This window comes from Festucalex cinctus, chromosome 15 (genome assembly GCF_051991245.1).
Source record: "Festucalex cinctus isolate MCC-2025b chromosome 15, RoL_Fcin_1.0, whole genome shotgun sequence".
Taxonomy (NCBI): Eukaryota; Metazoa; Chordata; class Actinopteri; order Syngnathiformes; family Syngnathidae; genus Festucalex; species Festucalex cinctus.
Window position 1 is genome coordinate 16222061 of NC_135425.1, and position 20833 is coordinate 16242893.

Here is a 20833-nt window from a genome sequence, read left to right on the forward strand (position 1 = left end):
AAAAGCAAAAAAAACAAAAAAAAACGTCATATGTGTGATATGACATTCTACTAAATTATCTTCACCCAAATAACTGCAAATACACTTTAGATGATATAAACACAGTTGAGTTTGTCCCAGGTCTGCGAGCAAAGGTCATGTTTTTCCTGTGCATCATGTACCTCAGTGGTTACCTCATTAGCCAGCAACAAACGGGCATACTGAGCGACCAGCAGGAGAGAAGCAACAGTGCACAATCAACACACGTCGCAAATGGACAAAAATGGTGGACGATAATCTTACATACAACATGTAAAAAATGGGACATCAACAGTTTTATTAAAAACACAGCCCAAAAATCCCCAATGCCTGCTACTTTTACTTTTCATTTCCTGCTTCAAGGACACATGCTGACTCGAAATGAAAGTGAAGCCACTGTAGGAACAAGTCCAACATGGTGCAGAGCGTAAATAGTATTTTACTTAATGCCTAATACACCCTGATGTTTCTTAACATACAGTATTTTGAAGACCAAACATAACTCTGGGAACTTATATATATATATATATTAGGGGTGTTAAAAAAAAAAATCGATTCGGCGATATATCGCGATACTACATCGCGCGATTCTCGAATCGATTCAATAATCGGCAGAATCGCTTTTTTTTTTTTTTTTTTTTTTTAGGATTCACACCTTGAGCATGGAAGAATGTTATATGAACGGCACATTAAGCCTTAATATTTTTATTTTAATGCTGTGCAAATGTGAAACAGATTGCAAAAAGTTTGTGTACAGTGGCTCACGGTTATAAGCCTCAAGTTTTAGATAAATATATTCATACAAATCTTAAAGTGTACATGTACAAATTTACTGATAGTATTTTCTAAATTTGAATGGAAAAAAAATCGCAACAATCGACTTATAAATTCGTATCGGGATTAATCGGTATCGAATCGTGACCATTCGTATCGGGATTAATCGGTATCGAATCGAATCGTGACCTGTGAATCGTGATACGAATCGAATCGTCAGGTACTAGGCAATTCACACCCCTAATATATATATATATATATATATATATATATATATATATATTTTTTTTTTTTACAGTTAACTGCGAATATTAACTTCCTACATGAAGACAAGTATCTCTTTATGTGTGCCTGACTTCGCATGTGCATGTGAATGAATACATGTTATGAATACTTACACTGTTGTCCTCCATTTTCTCCCTCCTCTTCACCTTGTGTGTTTCATAGTCTTCCATGAGGGTCTGCATGAAGTTTTTGGGCCGCGATCCTAAAGAGTCCTCACTGCCGGCGTCAGAAAGGGCTCCTTCTGACGGCGAGGGTGAGACAGGTGGAGCAGGTCGAACCTTTTCGATCTTTCCTACGGCGCAAAAATTTAAGTGGTTACAATACGTGGAGAAAATGCAGAGCACACAGAGCTCATATTTGAAAAATAATTTGGAATAGATCTATTTATTTTGATTAATACTGCATGTGTTTGTGGAATATGGGTTTATCAGGAAAATTCACCCGTTTTTATACATCTCAGAGTCAAGGGGCGGCCATTTTGTCAACTGCTGTCAACTGAGAATGACATGACATATAATCAGGTGAGTCATGATCGGTCGTTACCTTAGCCCTGAGAAACGTATGTGATTTTAAGTCGACAGCAAGTGTCAAAATGGCCGCCCTCTGAGATGGATACAATTGAGAGGAATTCACTCCATATTCAACAATAAGCTATTAATCAGAATTTAACCAATGAGAGAAAATTCTTTGTAAATAGAGTATTAATTGCTCCTTTTGAACAAACAAACATTTTTTTTTTTTTAAATCAACTTCCACATATGACTTTTGATTTGTGTCATATTTGATACATCCGGTCACAATGTTTAAAATTCATACATTTATAATTGTCAAAAATCTAAAGATAAACAGCCATATCAAACATACGAGTATTTCCAAAAATCAGAAAGAACATTTCCCACTATTAATAAGTATAGGTGTCTCTCCTTTCTCAATTGGGGGCGAGCTTGCAAGGTCGCTGGAAAAGCCATCAGCTGGGTGGTACTGCCCTCTAGTTGATTATCAGTGCAATGCACATGTCAGCTCATATATAGCAGGGTTTTAATGGGGAAAAAATATATTCGTGAAGGATATAAATGAATTGTGTTTAATATGAATTTAGAGTATTGGGGGCACATACTTGTAAAGATAATTTTTGGGTTCAAGTCACCTATACGACTCTACAAACCCTGTATGATTTTTTATAAACGTACATACTAGCATTAACAATGATGTGAATTCCATGTGTGTTAGGCAACCATCTTGTACCGGGTCTCACAGAGGAAGTGCGTTAACTAACCTGGCGCTGTCCTCGATGTCAGCGTGAGTCTCGTTGGCAGGCTGTTGCTCTTCAACTTGTCTGCCGGGGATATGGTGGTTTTCCGCACCCCTGTCCTCGCAGGAACTTGACTGCTGCTGGAAGGATTCCCTATACGGGGAATAACAGCAGGTTGCGCTTCTCTCTGTTTCTTCAATTCTTCTTCTCTCTGCTGAGCCGCTCGGATCTCCTCCTCAATCATGGACAAGGTGCGCTGTTTCTTGGAGCGAAGGCGGAACGGTCCGCTTGCCACTTCCACCTCGGGGCCTTTTGTTGCGGCCGCTGTGCTGCGCAGTTCAGCCGCTTCGGAATACTTACTGAAGTAGCTGAACTCTGATTTTTCAGGGCTTGGCGGGGAAGGCGGACGGCAGACTACAGCTGGCCTGGGTACGTTCGCCGTGTTCACAGGGCAAGGAGCCGGAGCAGCGACAGCAGCTGAGGAAGCAAGCGCTCTGGTGTATGAGGACTGGATTTTGATCCTGGGACCTCCCACTTTGGGTCTCTGTGGGGGAGAGATAGGCTGAGAAGAAGGTGGAGATGATTGTGATGACTGGGTTGGACTGGGTGAGGATGATGACTGTTGCTGCTGGAGAACATCTTGTGGGTTTGTAGACTTCTCTTGGAAAGCAACCTGCAACTCTGGCAGCCCATCCGGCTGCAGGGAAGGGTCAGATGTTGCAGCGCTGGGGGACACGGGCGACTGCAGACGGTCAGCTTCCCCAAAAGACAGAGGGGAGGAAGATACTGGCACAGGACTACTTGTTGAAGCAGAGGATGGAGACACAGGGCTGCTCAATTCTGAGGAATCTACGTTCGGGAGAGATGACCGCCAGTCGTCTCCGTTTGTGGAGAGGGCGTTTTGGATGACGTTTTGGACGAGGACTTCGGCTTGGTACTCCAGCTCATCCTCTGCTGCATTGCCGGTGGTTCGTCCGTTGACTGGGGTGGTGGGCTGAGGAGTAGATGGTGACACTGGGGTAAGTGGTAATGAGGCCCCGCTGTCTGAAACGCTATCCAAGCTAAACATCGTTGTGTCCTGAGAGCGGACTGACAACTCGTCCAATCCTGAGTCTGACTCCTCTGGGTGAAAACCTTGGGGAAACTGACTATTCCCTTCCTCTTCATCACTTACATTTGTCATTACAGCGCGAACACTGGTAAATTCTCCTGCAATGCCTTCATCAGACCAGGTCACATGACACTCTCCGGTTTCTGGGACAATGTTGCCGCTCCCATGGTGGCCCCGGGGTATGGACTTAGAGAAGGGTCTGGCGGAGTAGATGTGAGGAGCGATGGAATTCTTGACCACTTCCGGTTGCAGGAATTGCTTCCTGGCAGATGAGAAGTCAATCTGTTTTTCCACGATGTCTTCCTTCCTGATTAACTCTGGGTCAAAGGTAACGAGCGTGGGAGGTCCAGTAACTTGGGGCTGCCATTAGAGATGAGAAGACAACAAGTCAGAAAAGCAATCATTATTGAATTAACTCAATAAGTGCAAGCTCAGCTAAAATGGATCTTTGACGTCTATAGCCGTCAATGGCAATGAATGAGTTAAATATGAAAGGTCAACAAATATTAAACATGAGACATGAATCAAGCCCTTACCACATATATTATCAGCAACCCTACTCACATTCATTATTTTACAGATGGAAATTGCATACAATATGATGCTCACTGCTCGTGTGTACAGTATGCTACCTGTGTATATGCATAAGTTGAATTCTGCTTCTGCGTTTTTCTCTCTTGGTATTTTCGGAGTGACTCGAGCTGTTCGGGGTCCAGCTGCTCTTCCAAGGGAACCTTAAACGCATGAAGAAATCACTTTAGGATCCTATCAATGAGTATTTCAATAATTCAAAATAAACATGTAACAGTTAACAACCTCTTGTGGGGGGTTCCACCAACGTTGAGCAATACCAGGGTTTTTCTTCACTGCCTGGTCTCGGATCAGCTCCTGACGCTCACGCTCCAACTCCTGGACCTGTTTTGATTGGCAATCCTTGAATGCTTGATGAAACAATGATCACAAGTGACGTACGCTCATAAAGCCTTTTTTACCATCAGAATAAAAAAAAACTCAGAATAAATAATAACAAAAAAATTTTTTTTTATAGCTGATCACATGAGCCAATTACCTCGTCTGGATTTCGTCGTCTTGTCACTCTGACGTGCTGCTCTTCTCCTGGGGTGAAAAGTTTTGCCGGCCTTCTGTCCTCCTGAAAAGCTCTCAGCTCAAACTTTGCACTGCTGTGGCTCGGTTCCTCCGTCGCCACATGCCCGTTGGTTTTGACAATGGATTCATCCTGATGTAGAAAGGTGGTTTGTCTTTGCCCCTCCACAATGATTGGCTGGTGATAAGCAGGAGAGGAATTGGACACGCACACAGATGAAAACTTTCCATCAATGCTGATGGGTTTGGTGTACGCAGATGGGGAGGTGTTTCCATTAGTGGGTGTTTCTGAAGCCGCATCCAGCACCTGATCCAGGTAGCGGATCTCCTAAGAACAGATGAGATCATAAAATTATTTTTCTCAATGAGCTGCCCTACTATGTGTTTGACTCTAGTTTTGAAGCTGAACCAAAATGTGTATGGCACATTCTAAACCAGTCAAATTTGTGGAAATGTTATCTTGTGTTACAGTGTTTGATGAGTCCCACAGAATCAGTCTCAATCTGTGAAAGACATTAATGGTGAAGCTATGAAGGAGTTTGGAAGGTACAATGTGACAAAGTAGAAGCTACTCAATGTTTTCTTTGAGTAGAAAACTGCCCTAAAGAATTAATACTCAGCTTCAGTTGGCAAAGGAACAGCAAACAGTCAAGCATAAGTCAGAGAGGAAAGAGAACAACATTTACTGGGACCAGGTGGAATATTTAAACAATGAGGTAAAAGCTGGAAGTAAAAAGAAAAACAAGCATGGCTGCCTAAAAAAATGACAGGAAACAGGGAGCCTTATGAAACAGTGTCATAGGATCCCGAAAGGAGACAACAAAAATGCCTCAACATCAGAGAAAACAGATACAAACAGACTGCAGGTTTTTAGTGGAATGCAGCAAAGTTTTTGAGGACACACATCTGGTTTTCAAGGAGAAATGATTGTGGGGTTGCATTAAAAAAAAAAGTCACAGAAATGTGGCAAGACGAGAGCCAGATGGCTCCACTTGAGTGATGGGGGGTGGGGAAGAAAACAGTGATTACAAAAAAAAATTGGAAAAAGTTTGGGATAAAGTAAATTTAGTTAGATTGCATTTTACATTTCTTTGCTATGCCAAGTATCCTTAAGTCCTTTGAAAGGCAATTCATGAGAGAGAGAGAGAGAGAGAGAGAGAGAGAGAGAGAGAGAGAGAGAGAGAGCTGAGCCAGTCCATGAATAGCGAAAATGCATGTTTAATTCAGCCAAAAAAAATATTGTTTTGTTTTTCTTTTCTTTTCTTCAAAATACACTGATGAACGTTAATATACATTTTCCATGAAAAATGGGGGGAAAGGGGAAAAAAAATATCACAAAACCAAAATAAAAATCTCTTAAAAATATTATAAAAATGAAAACAAATCTGTGAATAAGCGAATCCGCGAGGGTTGACTATAGATCAAAGACTGATTAAAGTCTAAGGATTTGGCACGACAGATACCAGAATCCCTCTCAATCATCTACAAGTTGCCATGGCGATGCCAGCGGAACTGAGAAAGTATGACTTCACAAAGGTTTGCAATGTCATTTGTTTGACGACATCGCAGCTCTGTCTGTGTTTGACATACTGTACTGTAAGACTTGACAATAATTCAATTCAACATTTTCATGTGAACGCATGAGAAAATGTTGTCACGAGTGAGGGAATTGGCCTGTGGCAGGTATAACTCGGCCAAGCAGAAGCTCTTCAGTGTTTCTGATGAGGAAGGAAAGAAGTCGAAGTCGCTGGAGGATCAAGTGAAAGACCTGAAAGCTCAGCTCAAACGGGCAAAGGAAAAGATCAGCTGCCAAGGACAAAAATTAGTCGACTTGTCTGCCAAGCTGAGGTCGGAGGGGAAGGAGAACAAAATTCTCTGGGACCAGGTGGAATACTTGTCCAATGAGGTCCAAACGGAGAGTAAAAAGAAAGACATAGAGGCCAATAAGACCGGAATACCCGATGAAACAGGATACAGCAGCTTTTGGGAAAAGCGTATGAGGACCAAGATTGTCAGGGAGAACGATGGCGGATTCTCGCTCCATGGTGAAACACCGCGGCAAGTAAACAGTCCGTTTCAAAAAGGTTGCAGGTTTATGGCCAAGAGCAGCAAAACACTTGCCGTGGAACTAAGTGATTCCTTTTCCTCGGGTCATACATTATCTGACAACACAAGCGTATCACTGTCTGATGCCAGGAATGAAAAGAATGACAGACATACCTTATCAGAGGACACGTATGATCTGGCTTTCAATGAGACTATGTGGGGGAACCTAAAGAAGGAATCCATAGAAATGCGACAGGATAACAATCAAATAGTTCCCGTTGAGTGACCTTTTAAAACCTGGGAAAGGAGCTTGGTGATAAAGGATAAGGAAGTTGAGAATGAAACGTCAAATCGTGATAGGAAGATTGATGAATCGATTTTCGATGAAAAGTAGTCATATTTTTGTAAATACATATGATGAAATAGCTGTTAAGCTTAATGTGATTCTTCCTTTGAAAGAGTTGCAAAAATATGAGATTCAGCAGGATGTGAAAAAAATGTTACGTTTTTGAAGTAACATTTGTACACATTGCAAAAACTCATGTATGTAAATGCTACATTTTTAAATGTAATGCACTGTCGTGTTTGTTTCTTAAAGAAGTTAAAGTTACACATTGCATTCACACTATTCATTACCTCACAGGGATTGCTGCAATATAACATTTTGTATTCAGATGTATACTGGCTGTAAAAAGTTTACACACCCCTGCCAAAATGGAGACAAATAAAAATCATAAACCCTTTCCGAACTTCTTTTTCACCATTTGCGTGTTCGCAAGTGACTTAAGTTGCAAGTTGTGGTGACAGTGGACAAGATAGTAGTCCATTGCTGGAGCTCTCCATGCAAGCCGGTGAGTCGTCTTGTTCGCCGACCCGCTCACTCGACCAATGAAATGAGTCCAACCCAAGACGTGCTTAGGACCGCCCCCTCATTTTAATCATATTTTGTGCTGACAGGGCATCTGCAGCATGAAATAAATGTGAGAGCAGAAGATTTTTATTTACTGATTGATATTCAATTCAATTTCTCTATTTATTTTTGTATTTATTTCCACATTTGTTTTTATATTTATTTTTTTTAATCTCGGTTTTTCGTTTTTGTATTTATTTTTACTTGTATTGTTTTATTTCCATTTATATGCATTTTTTATGTATTTAATTGTTTAATTATAATTTTATATATGTTTTTATTTTCACTTTGAATCATTTATTGTATTCCTTTATTTATTTTTAATTTTGACAGGTCATCTGCAGCATGAAATAAATGTGAGAGCTGAACATTTTTATTTACTGATTGATATTCAATTCTATTTCTATATTTATTTTTGTATTTACTTCCATATTTGTTTTTATATTTGTTGTTATTTTTTAATCTCGTTTTGTCATTTTTGTATTTATTTTTACAAGTATTTTTTTATTTCCATTTATATGCATTTTTTATATATATTTTTTTACTTTTTATTATAATTTTTCTATCTGTTTTTATTTTCACTTTTAATCATTTATTTTATTCATTTATTTCTTTTTAATTTTGGCAGTTTTGTTCCTCCATTAAAAAAAAAAAAAAAAAAAAAAGGGGTGGGGAGTAGATAACAATCAACAACTGAGAATGTGGTTGCACAATTAATCACCCCCTCTTATAAATGGACGTGGCTGTGTTAAGAATTAACGTACCACATTCAAACTCAGCTAAATGGGAGTCAGCACATTCAGCTGCCATTTAAAGTGCCTCTGATTGACTTCAAAATTGAGCTGTTTAGTAGATCAGGTCAGGTCAGGGAAAGAGTAGAAAAGATAGATGATAGATCAACATCAGAAGGAGATCAACTTCGAGGGTACTAAAAAAATTTTTGTTTCATTTTTTTGCATACCTGCTCTACATCACTGTCGGATGTCTCCGCCTTCAGCTCGACTGCACTCTGGCCTTGCACACTCGATCTATTGAGGCATCCATGTTGGGTCTGCTGACTCTCCACCTCCATGATTAGCGGTCCGTCAGTGATGATGCTGACTGATTCCTGGAAACTGACACTCTTCAAGGCTCGCTCCTTAGGTACGGTGCCACTGACATCCTCGGGTGCCTGCCAAGATTTCTGTGAAAACGAGAGAAATAATCAAAAGCTGCGCATTGTAAATCCAATAATCCTCATAATTTAACATAATCTGTTAAATATGCAGGTTTTTGTAAAAGATCAGGATTTCGCAATAGTGTGGTCTGCATTGCAGTGATATCATACGGTAAATGCATGGAGTGTGTCCTTTTCCAGCCCAACCACTGAGTGGAGCCAACACCACATCACATTGGTTGATAAAGCCCAGACTAGCTGAAATACTGAGACTTAACTGTTAGTTTATGACAAACTTTGATGTATGCTTTAAATGAGTCCCTATATTGGATTTCTTCAACTGCCATAACTCAACTTCACATCAATTTGAGTATATGGAATACAGTATACTGTACAATATTAATTGTTATGACATGACGAAAAAAATGGCAGAATTGTGTGTAATATTCTGTTCACTTGAAAATAACAAATGGCTACTATTACTGAGAAAATCTACAAAATGAATATCATGTACAGCATTACCGGACTGTCTCAGAAGATTTGAATATTGTGATAAAGTTCTTTATTTTCTGTAATGCAATTAAAAAAACAAATATGTCCCATTCTGGATTCATTACAAATCAACTGAAATATTGCAAGCCTTTTATTGCTTTAATATTGCTGATTATGGCTTGCAGCTTAAACAAAAACTCAAATACCCTATCTCAAAATATTAGAATATCAAGAAAAAGTATACTTGTAGTAGGCTATTCAACTAATTACTTGAATTGTGTAATTAACTCGAAACACCTGCAAGTGTTTCCAAGAGAATCCAGAATGTATGACATTTTTGTTTTTTTAATTGCATTGCAGAAAATAAAGGACTTTATCACAATATTCTAATTTTCTGAGACAGTCTTGTACATGACATGCCTTGATCAACAAATATCAATTATCGTAATTAACCACACTAATGACAAACAAGTATTATATTAACTAGCATACATTTTCCCATCCTTTCTTGACAACACTAAAACAAGTACTAAGAAAAATTTTAAAATATAATTTAAAAAAGACCAATTAAAAAAAATGGTGAAATATGTTTTATTTGTTTAATTCATTTTTTCCGTTCTGTTGTATATTGATGCCATCGGTTCCAATTTAAGTCACAATTTGGTAATGTAATAAAAAAAAAAATAATAATCTAAAATCTATCTATTTATTGGTAAATCCACATGTATGGGTGTTTTTTTTTAGATTATTATTATTATTATTATTATTATTATTGTTAATTTTATTATTTATTTTGACAAACTATGGACCAATCAAAAGTGTTAAAAATGACTTGCTCTCTTTGATGATTAGGTTGAATAAGCATTAATGAAAAGTGACTTTTTTTATGTGCTTTTATCAATTTTTATTTTATTTATTTTTACCTTGCATTTGAACAATTTGCACTTTTTTTTTTTTTTATCTTGACATAAGTACTGAATAGGAGAAAGCTCTCCTATCTCGTTATACGATGTATAATGACAATAAATGACATTCTATTCTATTCTATTCTATTCTGTAAGGTTTCAAGTTGAACTTTCAACCTGATGCCAATGATGTTGTTATAACATGAAGTGACTAATTGATGAACTAATTAGGTTTTCCCTTAAGGATAAACACTCAAAAAGTACCCATTTGGTTTTGTACTCAACACATTCCAGACCTCACAGAAGCCAAGTTGTGGATCTTTTTCATTTACTACAGGTCACCAACAAAAATCTCTCTTTGCGTTCTTCTTTTACTGCCTTGTGTCCTGACACTCGATTTTTAGGATATGTTGACTTTCAGAAGAAAACCTTCTGACCTTTCCTGCGTACAGAGCTTTAACGAGCATCACCTCAGTGAATTGTGGTCACCGTTGGGTTGAAATTCACTTGTTACACTTCAAGCTTATACTCAAATTGCTTTGACATGTTCGGTCACGTCATTCGCACACATGTGATTTGTTTGTTCCCAAACTTTGGTGTAACCAAATTTCTAATGTCAAGCTTGAACTGAAAATTGAAAACTGTACATTTAAAAATATATTGTGCGATATAAGAAATTCCCTTTAAAAGGGAGGTACTGCCACAAAGGAACTGGCTTAAACCCTTTATTTCCCTTTCTGTTATTTGGCCCATGTCCGCTCTCCCGCTGAGCTCATTCTTCTCCTTCCTTCCTACTTGCTGGGATTATTAAGGAAACAGTGCAGTCACATGGTGGATTATAAACGCTGCCTTCACACAAAAACATTTCTCTATCATACAGTACACTTCACAGCAATCTCCTTTAAGTTTCTTCTTCTTCTCACATCTTTTGAGGACAAGTGAATCCTGGAGGGCATCTTGGTGACCCATTTTGCTCAGTCATGTGAAATTTCATACTGTCTAATGAAGTGCAACGGAATGTCAAAATATTTATTACTGAAGTCACACAGTCATTGTTGTCTAATATTGCACAGATGCAAAACTTGGAGCAGTCTGAGTGTAAACCCACACAACAAAGGAGCATTCATGTTGAAATTAGATGTAAACAGGTGCCAAACGTACGGAATGCCAATTAAACCTGGAACATCCGACAGGTATAGTGGGATTACTTTGGTCATTCCTACTTATAGTTCTATTTACAAGTTGTTGTTTTTTTTACGGCGTGTAATGGGAACAACTCTTCCTGTGTTCCCTTGGTCTGTTTTTCCTTCTCTGCTGCATAGCTTCACGGCACAGAAGTGAGGTGCAAACACACCCAAGAGTTACGCCGACACTCTGCGGGGTGCACAACACTGGAATAATGGAAACATTTCACATACAATGAGTAACTTGAGAAGTATAAAACCATGCATTGCCACGACGACGACAATTTCTCAGAAGAAAATTAAGGATATCCCGTTACAACCAATGAAAAGAATATGACGCGAATGTCTCAACCTTGCCACATAAACCCGAGCAAAAACATAATGAATGGTTGGTGGAGTATGTCGCTGTGTGCCGTTGAACAGCAGGTGTGTATCCATGTGTGCTTGCGTCTCCATGAGGTGAGCTGACATTCCAGACATTCCAAAGCTAGCTCAAAGCTCCAACACTAATGAATGTGATGAAGGACACTGTATGCTGCCTGCAAACTGAAAAGGTGTCCTTTTGCACAACCACAGGAATGCAGGAAGAAACGAATTATAAAGTCAAACATATACACTTTCATTGCTAACTGTTGGATACAAACGTAAGTTTAAAAAAAAAAAATGAAATATGAATAACGTGAATTTCTGTGATGAGGCTAAAGTGTTCAAAGCTCTGCTTCATAGCTGGCGTTGTATTGACCTTCTTTACCAAATAAAGGTGGGATTGAACAACAGCGCCTCTGCTGTTTGTCACCAAGTAGCGCACTCTATTTTCCCTCAAATGCTTCATGACACATTCAGCGAAACAATCAATTCAATCTACTGACCACATTTTTTCCCGATAAGCTCACTCATTGAGTATTATGTCTACACATAAAGTAAACATGTTGGCAAAAAATAATAATAAATATAACTAAATAAGTAAAATATAAATAAAAAATAAAATATAAATATTAAATTACAAATATTCAAGTACTACGATGGTACAGATAAATTAGCAAGCCATTTTCTAAATTTCATTTAGGAGGTTATAGCCTACTTACTTACACATTATAAGTAAGAAAGTAATTTATAATACGGTAATTTATAATTCATAATAGTGTTTGAAAGTTTTTAAAAAGTAGCCTAAAATATCAACACAATAAAAAATGAATAAATTATAAACATGGCAAATGCAAAACTAAAGAAGAACTTTACATATGGTTTAGATAAAAGCTAAGCAGAGGATGTTTTGGAGGAACACTAAGGGTCACAAATAAGTGGAAAGGATTCACAAGTCAAAGACACACAACCGTGTGTGTGTGTGGCTATGTGAGTCAGCTGTTGCTGTCTAAATACTGGTTCTCTCCCTGGCTGTCAATCCCAAACACATCTGGAAACTCTTATGCTCCTACTGTGACGCACACAAGTCGCAATCGCAAACATGCACATCAAGGCCTTTTTTTTTCCTTTTTTTTTCTCATCCACGCGGCACATCATGCTTGAGACTGGGTGCAGTCATTTTCAGGGATTTAATGCAGGACACAGAACAAGCCCTGACTGAAAGTGTACAGGAAGAATACATAATCTTATTTTAATTTCCTGTAAACATAACAGTGTCAAAATGAAAGTCTGAAATTATTTCATGTAAATTGTGCTTGTTTTGGTGCTCCTGCAACATTTTTCTCCATCTCATTTCAAAATTGCATTGTGGGTGTGTCTTGTGATGTCACTTCCTCTTTTTGATACATCATTCCAGTTAATCACTCAATGTTAATGTAATAACATATCCATATTTTGTGTCTAATGAATAAAATCCATATTTGCCACATCTACTGCACAGTTTGAATATTAAATATGTTAATATGGCTGTACCCACCTGCTGTTTCCACAAGCCTCAATAGCGCATCTGTCTCTGCGACTCTTAATCCATTAATTTCCAAAAGCAAGCATCAGTTTTCAGAGTTCCTTCTAGTTTCAATAACGACTAATCCTTCTCAGCTCTGCTCGCTCCAGTCTCGTTTCATTCCTGCTCCAGATTGTAGGAGTGTCGGACTTTTCCCTGGCCAAGCCTTTTCCTCTTCTCCTTCCCCTCCTTTTCCTCCCCTCCCATCTCTTTTCCTCTCCTCCACAAAGCCTCTCCTCTCTCAGCAGCATTCCTGCCGGCCGTTCGCTAGGCTGTGATGTCATAGCGCACAGGCGTGCGCATATGTGCGTGCGTGCACGCTCACCTCTCCAGATGCCCTCACGCACAAAGATGCCTTCTGTGCAGACGGGCCGGCAAACACCCATCCTCCCTATTGCTGCCCACTCCTCCCTTCCTGTCTGAAAGTAAGCCCCTCCTACTTTCTACTGATGAACAGATGATGAGTGAAAGAAGGTGGAGGGAGATGATAAGAGGGTCATGGTATTTGATTCTGTCATCATTTTAGGGCTGTTGACTAAGATTTAGAGGGATGCTTCATGTTTCCTGTATGCAGCTTTTATTAAAAGTAATGAAACACACCCTTGGTGCCTCATCCCTCTATTAAAACTTCTAAACTTTCATTTAGGTTTTAAGGAAGGACGGGACTCATATGGGAAAATATTTCATAATAAGAGCTGTGGCTGTATATGAGATGGCTACAGAGGGACTTCCACCTTGACAAGAATCATCCATCCATCCATTTCCTTAACCGCTTGCTCCTCACAAGGGTCGCAGGGGGTGCTGGAGCCTATCCCAGATGGCTTCAGGCAGTAGGCGGGGTACACCCTGAACTGGTTGCCAGCCAATCGCAGTGAAAATTAAGAATCAACTACTTGTAATTAGAAATAGACCGATTTTTTTTTTCTTCAGGGCCGATACTGATTATCAGTAGCAAAGAAGGCCAAATAACTGATGTTTGGAGCCAATATTCATTTCCAGTAAAAGGGACACAAATATTGGCGTCGAAAAGTATACAAAAAAAAAAAAAAAAAAAGTCTTTAAAAAATTTCAGTTTTGCATTTTTTTTTTTTTAAATCTGAGAAAATAAATAGTTTTTTTTCTTTTTTTTTTTTTTTTAAATTAAAAAAAGTTCATTGAGCTCCCAGGGTCACAGTAAATACTGTGGCTGCTCCAGATAGTTTCTACAGCAAATATACAAAAAAAAAAAAAAAGTTTAAATAGGGCCGACTCAGCAATTCATCAAAATGGCCAAATTATTGATGTCGATTATCGGCCATTGGTCTATCCCTACTTGTTCATATCTGTTAAACGTAATATGAGTCATATTTTGAGTTCATGTGTGTTTGACTGTTTGTGTTGTTGTGTGTGTTTGGTAACAGGATCACATCACAGGAAACTAGAGACAGAGTAATGGCTCACTTTCTCTGCTGCTTACAAGCACTAGCTCAACATGGAAAAACTTTCCTTGAATGTACAAAAACAATTACCAATATTGTGAGCCTTATACACCTAATACAATGCTATACGTGAGCCACAAATATTAAAATAAGTTTCCACCAAGCAGCACAATTCCGAATTGAAGTAATGAATCATCAGCCTTGATTTTCCACAACAATATGTATTGGCTGGGAAGCAATAAATAACGCTGCGGCAGTTATGTACAATAATTGTGAACTCAAAACAGCAATGAATTTAATAGACACAACATGCAGCAACATTCATAAACATTATTTTTAAAGCCTCTTCTTTGTTAACCAACCAAAACAGCAGATGCATTATTAAATATGAAAAAAATATACCTCGGGCTAGGACTGTGCATTTAATCGATATTCAATTACAATTTCAATTATTACACTCCACAATTACAAAATCAGCATAATCATTAAAAAAAGAAAAGAAAAATTAATACTAATTTTGAGTTGTTTAAATTTACATATTAGCACCTTTTTAATTTTAAAACAACTAATTTAATAAATTTTGTGTGGTCCAAAAGTAACTTGAATAATTATAGTGTTTGAAAGAATTTTATTTGTCTTAATATTTTTTCTGTTTCAACATGTTCTTGCTTCCTACCAATAAAATACATGATCATCCTAATCGTGATTTCAGTTATTATCAAAATAATCGTGATTAATATTTTCTTCATAATCGAGCAGCCCTACCACGGGCTGAAGCTGGAATTATCTCCGTTAAAAACACAGCACAGCTCTTACTAATCGTTTTTAGGCTACAGGCTGACTACAATTCCTTTGATGGCGATAGAGCAAAATAATGGGAAAAAATAATGAGGAGGTTCATTCATTCATTCATGGTTGTCAGCCCTGCAAAAGCTAAGGCATTGTTTTATGAATGACAAACACTCCCCTTCCTTGCCAACTATGCGTTCAATTCTCTTAAAAAAAAAAAAAAAAAATAGTCCTAATCCTTCCTCTCCCGTGCCTTTGAAGTGCACATTTTCTCAGTTAGCTAAAAATAACCTAGTAGTCAGAAAATGGAACATTAACCTAATTATTGTATCTTCAATAAAGGCTTTGAGTTCCATCCATGGATAAGATGTTAAACACACCGCTGATGGTCAGTGGATTTCAAATGAGACGAGTAAATGCAAATGACGGCAGACATACAGTAAAAGAAGGCAACAGGAGCACATGTGATGTTTTATTCATGTGCGTGTTTGTGCAACTGGGTCAGTGCAAACGGGTCAATACAGAGCAGCGCCCTAAGCAGTCTTGTGTCATGGAAGTTGGTCACGACTGATCGGAAACACCAACTGATACGTTTAACATGACAGCAACTGCAAGATTTTTCTTCAATACGTGAGAATTTGACTTCTCATCTCTCTCTAGAAGTCAAAATCTTCAAACATTATACGAACAATAAAAGGCAATCACACATCAAGTCTTTGAATAGGGCCTTAGAAAAAAAATGAACTTTTGTTGCATGACGAGGACAATAAAAGCTATTCAAGGTTTCGCACTGATTGGTTACAAGCCTATCCCAGATCACATATATTCTAAACAGGAAAACTGTGCTAACTTGTATCCACGGATATGACCCCCCTTAACATAGGAAATGCACCAGAAACAAAAGGCCACCTGCACTTACACCACAACATATGCCAACAAAAGCGCTGTCAGGCTCCACTTTATCAGCACACCCCAAAATAAACCACAAGGAAGCCTTGAAAAAATGTTATAGAAGCACAGCGTCCAAAAATACTCATGTTCACATTCACCCAGGAGAACAGACGACTGGGAAATTAAACAGTTGGTGATACCAAATATTAAACAAGCTGTTTGATGAAACATTCCAGTGGCATCCCACACAGACCTCAGGGGAGTATTCATATACAATAAGGGGAACCGGTGTCTATTGTCTGACCGAGTGCCATGCATATTGCAGCCCTCCAAAAGAATAACAACAAATGCAATTTCAGCTAGCTACTGCCAGAGGCTCCAAGACCAGACCGCAAATAAGTTTTAAGTTGGATTTTCGAGCTGTGTGACACAGGAAAGCACCACATTTCTGAACTCTTGGCTCACTGTTTGTGTGTATTCCAGACACCCCCCCAGAAGACCCTCTTGGTGAACCGACAACAAAGGGTCTAAAACGCAGGCATGGAGTGAGACTCTCCAGGCTGAATACTAATGCTGCACTTGAACACTCTAAAGCGACGGAGGGCTCTTTTAGAGCAGAGAGGTCTCGAGTCACACAGTGTGACGAGATGTGTACATTGGCTCTGCAAGCGCTGGACAGAGATCCAGACCAGAGTAAAGACCCGCCCACTGAACACAAGTGCAGGAATAACTGGGACAAGGCACAGTCGAGGATCACATCGAACAGCCGTATAATATTAATTATGTCTTGGACCAAGCACAAGTGTTGCCTGTTAAGCATTTTGCAGCTGGAGACCAGATCTCAGAAATAATCATTTATGCTGGGAACTAACTTTGCTATGCTGCACAGTCACACTATGTAGTGTGTTTCTTATTTATAATGTTGATTCATCTCAAATATTTCAGGAATGATAGCAAAATGAGGGGTTCTAACCTTCCTTAATAGGCAATATTTTAGTAAGTATATTGGCCACCGATCATAGAAGCTAAATATTAATAGTACTAACATAAAATCCCATGATTAACTCACGTGTGTAATACGCCCCACCAAAATCACCCTTAAAAGCAGTGTTTTTCCCCTCTGTACTTGTGTATAATGCAGTCCCCCGATTCACGGGTATCCTTTATTATCAGAGTGAATAATATGAATGAGTAAAGATTTAAAACATGACAATAAAGTGTAAATACTTTTAAACTAAAAAAAACAATGCTTGTTGACTATCCCTATGATTAAAGATGCCATTGCCCCCTGTGGTCAAAAAATGCAACTGCACACTCCCTTTTTCACTACACATTGCACACATCCACAGAAAGAGGGTGAGAAATTTGAATCCAAATCCAATATGAAAACTACTGGCCAGAGGCTTGGAGGAATACCCACTGTGAACAGCTAAGGTATTAATCAATTAATTAAAAGGTTTCAGTCATAAATGGACAAATAATAAGGCTTCTGTAAATATATTTTGGGGCAAATTGTTACATAGAGCAGCTTTAAGGTCTTTCAAAGTAGTTTTAAAACCATGTTTTAGAAAATCTTGCTCTTGCACTTTATGCTATTTTAGTAATTTTAGCATTTTTTAATTCTTTACTTTACTTTTAACTCTAAATGTGATTTTAATTACAGTATGTGACGCATATTGAGTTACGTTTTTTATGAAATGCGCTGAAAATGAGTGATTCCATGTATTATTATTATTTTTATTTTTATTTTTTTTCCAAACCCTGGGTACTGCTGAGATTCTGCTAAAAGTCTAAATAAAGTGAAACATTTACGTGTATTATTAAGACTCCTGTGTAATACCCCCACCTGGATTTGGAATCATTTATCACAGTGACCAGCAGTTAGCATCACTGCTTCTTCTTTATTTCATTGAATGAGCAAGGTGAACAGACATCCACTCTAACCCAACCGCCAATGTTGATTCTACTGGTAGCATCATTAAACTCTCATTAGCTGCTTGACATCAGCCCAGTCTTAAATGAACTACTTGAGGCAGAGCGCTGCAAGATTAGATTAGTGACGACAGGATAGCGGCTATGTTTAGACAGCTTAATGCACCTTCCAAAACACACCACAGCACAGGCTACTCTTATCACCGCTGCAAGGTGGTGAATGCACACATTTCAGACACCACAGCATACAATATAGGATTTGTGTATCTTAATTTATGATGTATCCTTAGTTTTAGTGGACGTTTACGCAGAACCTACTCTGTAAAGTTTGTCCTTGTTGATGAAAAGTTTGTAGAAAGTGATGATCTTTCATTTTAGAAAGGACCTCCCAATGCTGTTTGACAGCATCTTAGTCCCAAGAAAACATGCTTAACACTCCAACTTCTTCCCAGTGCTATCTTCCTGCATGAAGTCACTGTGCTGTGGTGTACCCTGAGAGCAGCATTGTGCTAATCACCTGTCTATTTCAGGAAACCAGCTCATAAGCCTGCAAAATTTAGATAGAGGAAGGAGGCTTCACACAGGAACAAAACAGTTTGCGAGCCAACATGTCTGAGCCGCAGATTTACGGTATTCCTGTTTTATTTAAATAGAATATCCTTCCATCTGTCTACAGCTTTTGCAAAGACGAGTCATGGTTTGACACTTTTGAGAAAAGAAAATAAGAGATATGAAGAGATTATGATATCCTATATATGTGCTTAGATGACCACAGATGAGGTCATATTGTACTGACAACACTCTAATACTTAACCCTATGACCCTGGAGTTTGACCTATTTTAACCTCAGCCCAAGTCTAAATCCTAACCTGCAGCTAACCCATGTGGGAAACTGCCACAAAACATTACTAGTAAGAAAACAGCAGTGACAGTGACTGGTCACTTTGTACAGTGCATGTTTGAGTTAAGCTTTTATAAAAATCAAGCCTTAACCACTATTCTTAAAAAAATAAATAAATAAGTACTACAAAATTTCAGATTAGCTCATGCTAGGTAACAGAAAGAATATATTTATATTCTTCAAGTGTGATATGTTAGTAAGTTCTTGAATGCTGACTAAGCATTCCTGAAAGTATTTCACCAGCAAGAAGAGCAACCGTCAGCATTTTAAGTAAAAGCTCCCTGGCAACAGAGTTGGACATATTTTATTAGGATTTTTTTAATTTTTATTTTATACATATATTTTTTTCAAATAAAAGCTCCTATGATTTTTTTTATAATTTGAAACGTCTCATTGTAGTGACTCTCACAGTGGCCAACAAAAAAGAAGGGTGAAAGGTCAGACTCGTTACTATTTTTGAATGCAATTTGAACTGCTGAATTTAAAAATCAACATCTACAAAGATTTGTAATTATCCTCTTCCACTGTATTTTCTCTTCGGCTTGTTCACTGTTTATGTATGCTTGTGTTTGCACTTTCCTTTGTGTTCAATCAATGACTGGTGCAGCAGATCAGACCAATTGCAGGTGAATGCTTTGGACAATAGCGGGTGGTGGGTGTTGTGTAATGGTGGCCCTCACGTGTTCAGCTTGCATTGTTTGATTTCCTGCAGCCCTCGTTTTTTTTTTGTATGTTTTTTGCCTCAATTGATCATATATCGCAAAACATTGGACAAAATAGCATTCTGCGATGGAATTCAAACAAATGACCTTGTTACATGCTTCGTTTAGAGTCGATAAGCGTAGTAGCATAATTATGAGTTTTCTTTCTTTCTGGTTACAAGAACTTGTTTGCACTAAAGATCCTATTTATCAACTACAAACTTTCCATCACTACAAAGTAAGGGAGATTAATTTTTGAGACATCCATGTGAAGCAATTATTTTTGGACGTATTTAAAATTATATGACCATATATCAACCAAAAAATATAATGATGAGGGAGATGTTTGTAATCCATATCTCTTGGACAATGACAATTAAAAATAAGAAGAATTTAACCTGGGGAAAAATTTTCTGGGGAAAAAAAAAAAATCACTGAATTTCTGTGAGGTTGCAAATTCAGTACACGCTTGCTTTTATTAGATCTTATTGGTGAATGGGGCGTACATCTCCAATAAAAGACGATTCGATACATATCTTGATATATGGAAAGATGGTTCGATTTCAAAGTGAACTATCCGCATTGGTTTGATTCAATGGGATTACAATTTGATATGGTATGGGTTAGAGTGAATATGATGCAGGGAGTTTATTGTAGTCAATTTACATACAAATGAATAAACTCGGCAGTCCTGAAAATGAGGCATTTCCTTCAAAGATATAAATCTTCAATAAAAGTGATTTGATACATATTTTGCTATGTTTTGAAGTGCAATGAATCGATTTGGTTCAATTCAATTCAACACACTCACCTCTTTTAAATCAAAACAGATTTTCTGATTGGCTTTTGCTACATCACAGTGTGCATCACTGTTTTTGTTTTAGTTTGACAAAATAAAGACTGTGAAATTCAAACTGCATGACAGCGTGACAGATTCAACATGATGATTGTGTTGTGGTTCCTCTATTTTTCACAATGCCATGAGTTTGGAATATGACAAGAACCTGGAACAGGAACCAGCAGGGGGAAAAAAAAAA

At 38.1% G+C, this 20833-nt stretch overlaps 1 protein-coding gene across 5 annotated transcripts in view; it reads right to left on the reverse strand.

The window, feature by feature from the left end:
- Nucleotides 1–20833, reverse strand: part of palm2akap2 (PALM2 and AKAP2 fusion) — a 68571-nt gene that overhangs the window by 3499 nt on the left and 44239 nt on the right. For 3 of the 5 annotated variants that reach the window (XM_077498617.1, XM_077498616.1, XM_077498621.1), the window contains 7 exons: nucleotides 8462–8683; nucleotides 4510–4872; nucleotides 4257–4355; nucleotides 4073–4174; nucleotides 2354–3800; nucleotides 1191–1369; nucleotides 162–200 (listed from right to left, as the gene is read on the reverse strand). In XM_077498617.1, the coding sequence (XP_077354743.1) occupies nucleotides 162–200; nucleotides 1191–1369; nucleotides 2354–3800; nucleotides 4073–4174; nucleotides 4257–4355; nucleotides 4510–4872; nucleotides 8462–8683 (2451 nt within the window). The remainder of the gene's footprint in view (nucleotides 1–161; nucleotides 201–1190; nucleotides 1370–2353; nucleotides 3801–4072; nucleotides 4175–4256; nucleotides 4356–4509; nucleotides 4873–8461; nucleotides 8684–20833) is intronic. The other 2 variants (XM_077498618.1, XM_077498619.1) reach the window with 2 other exon arrangements.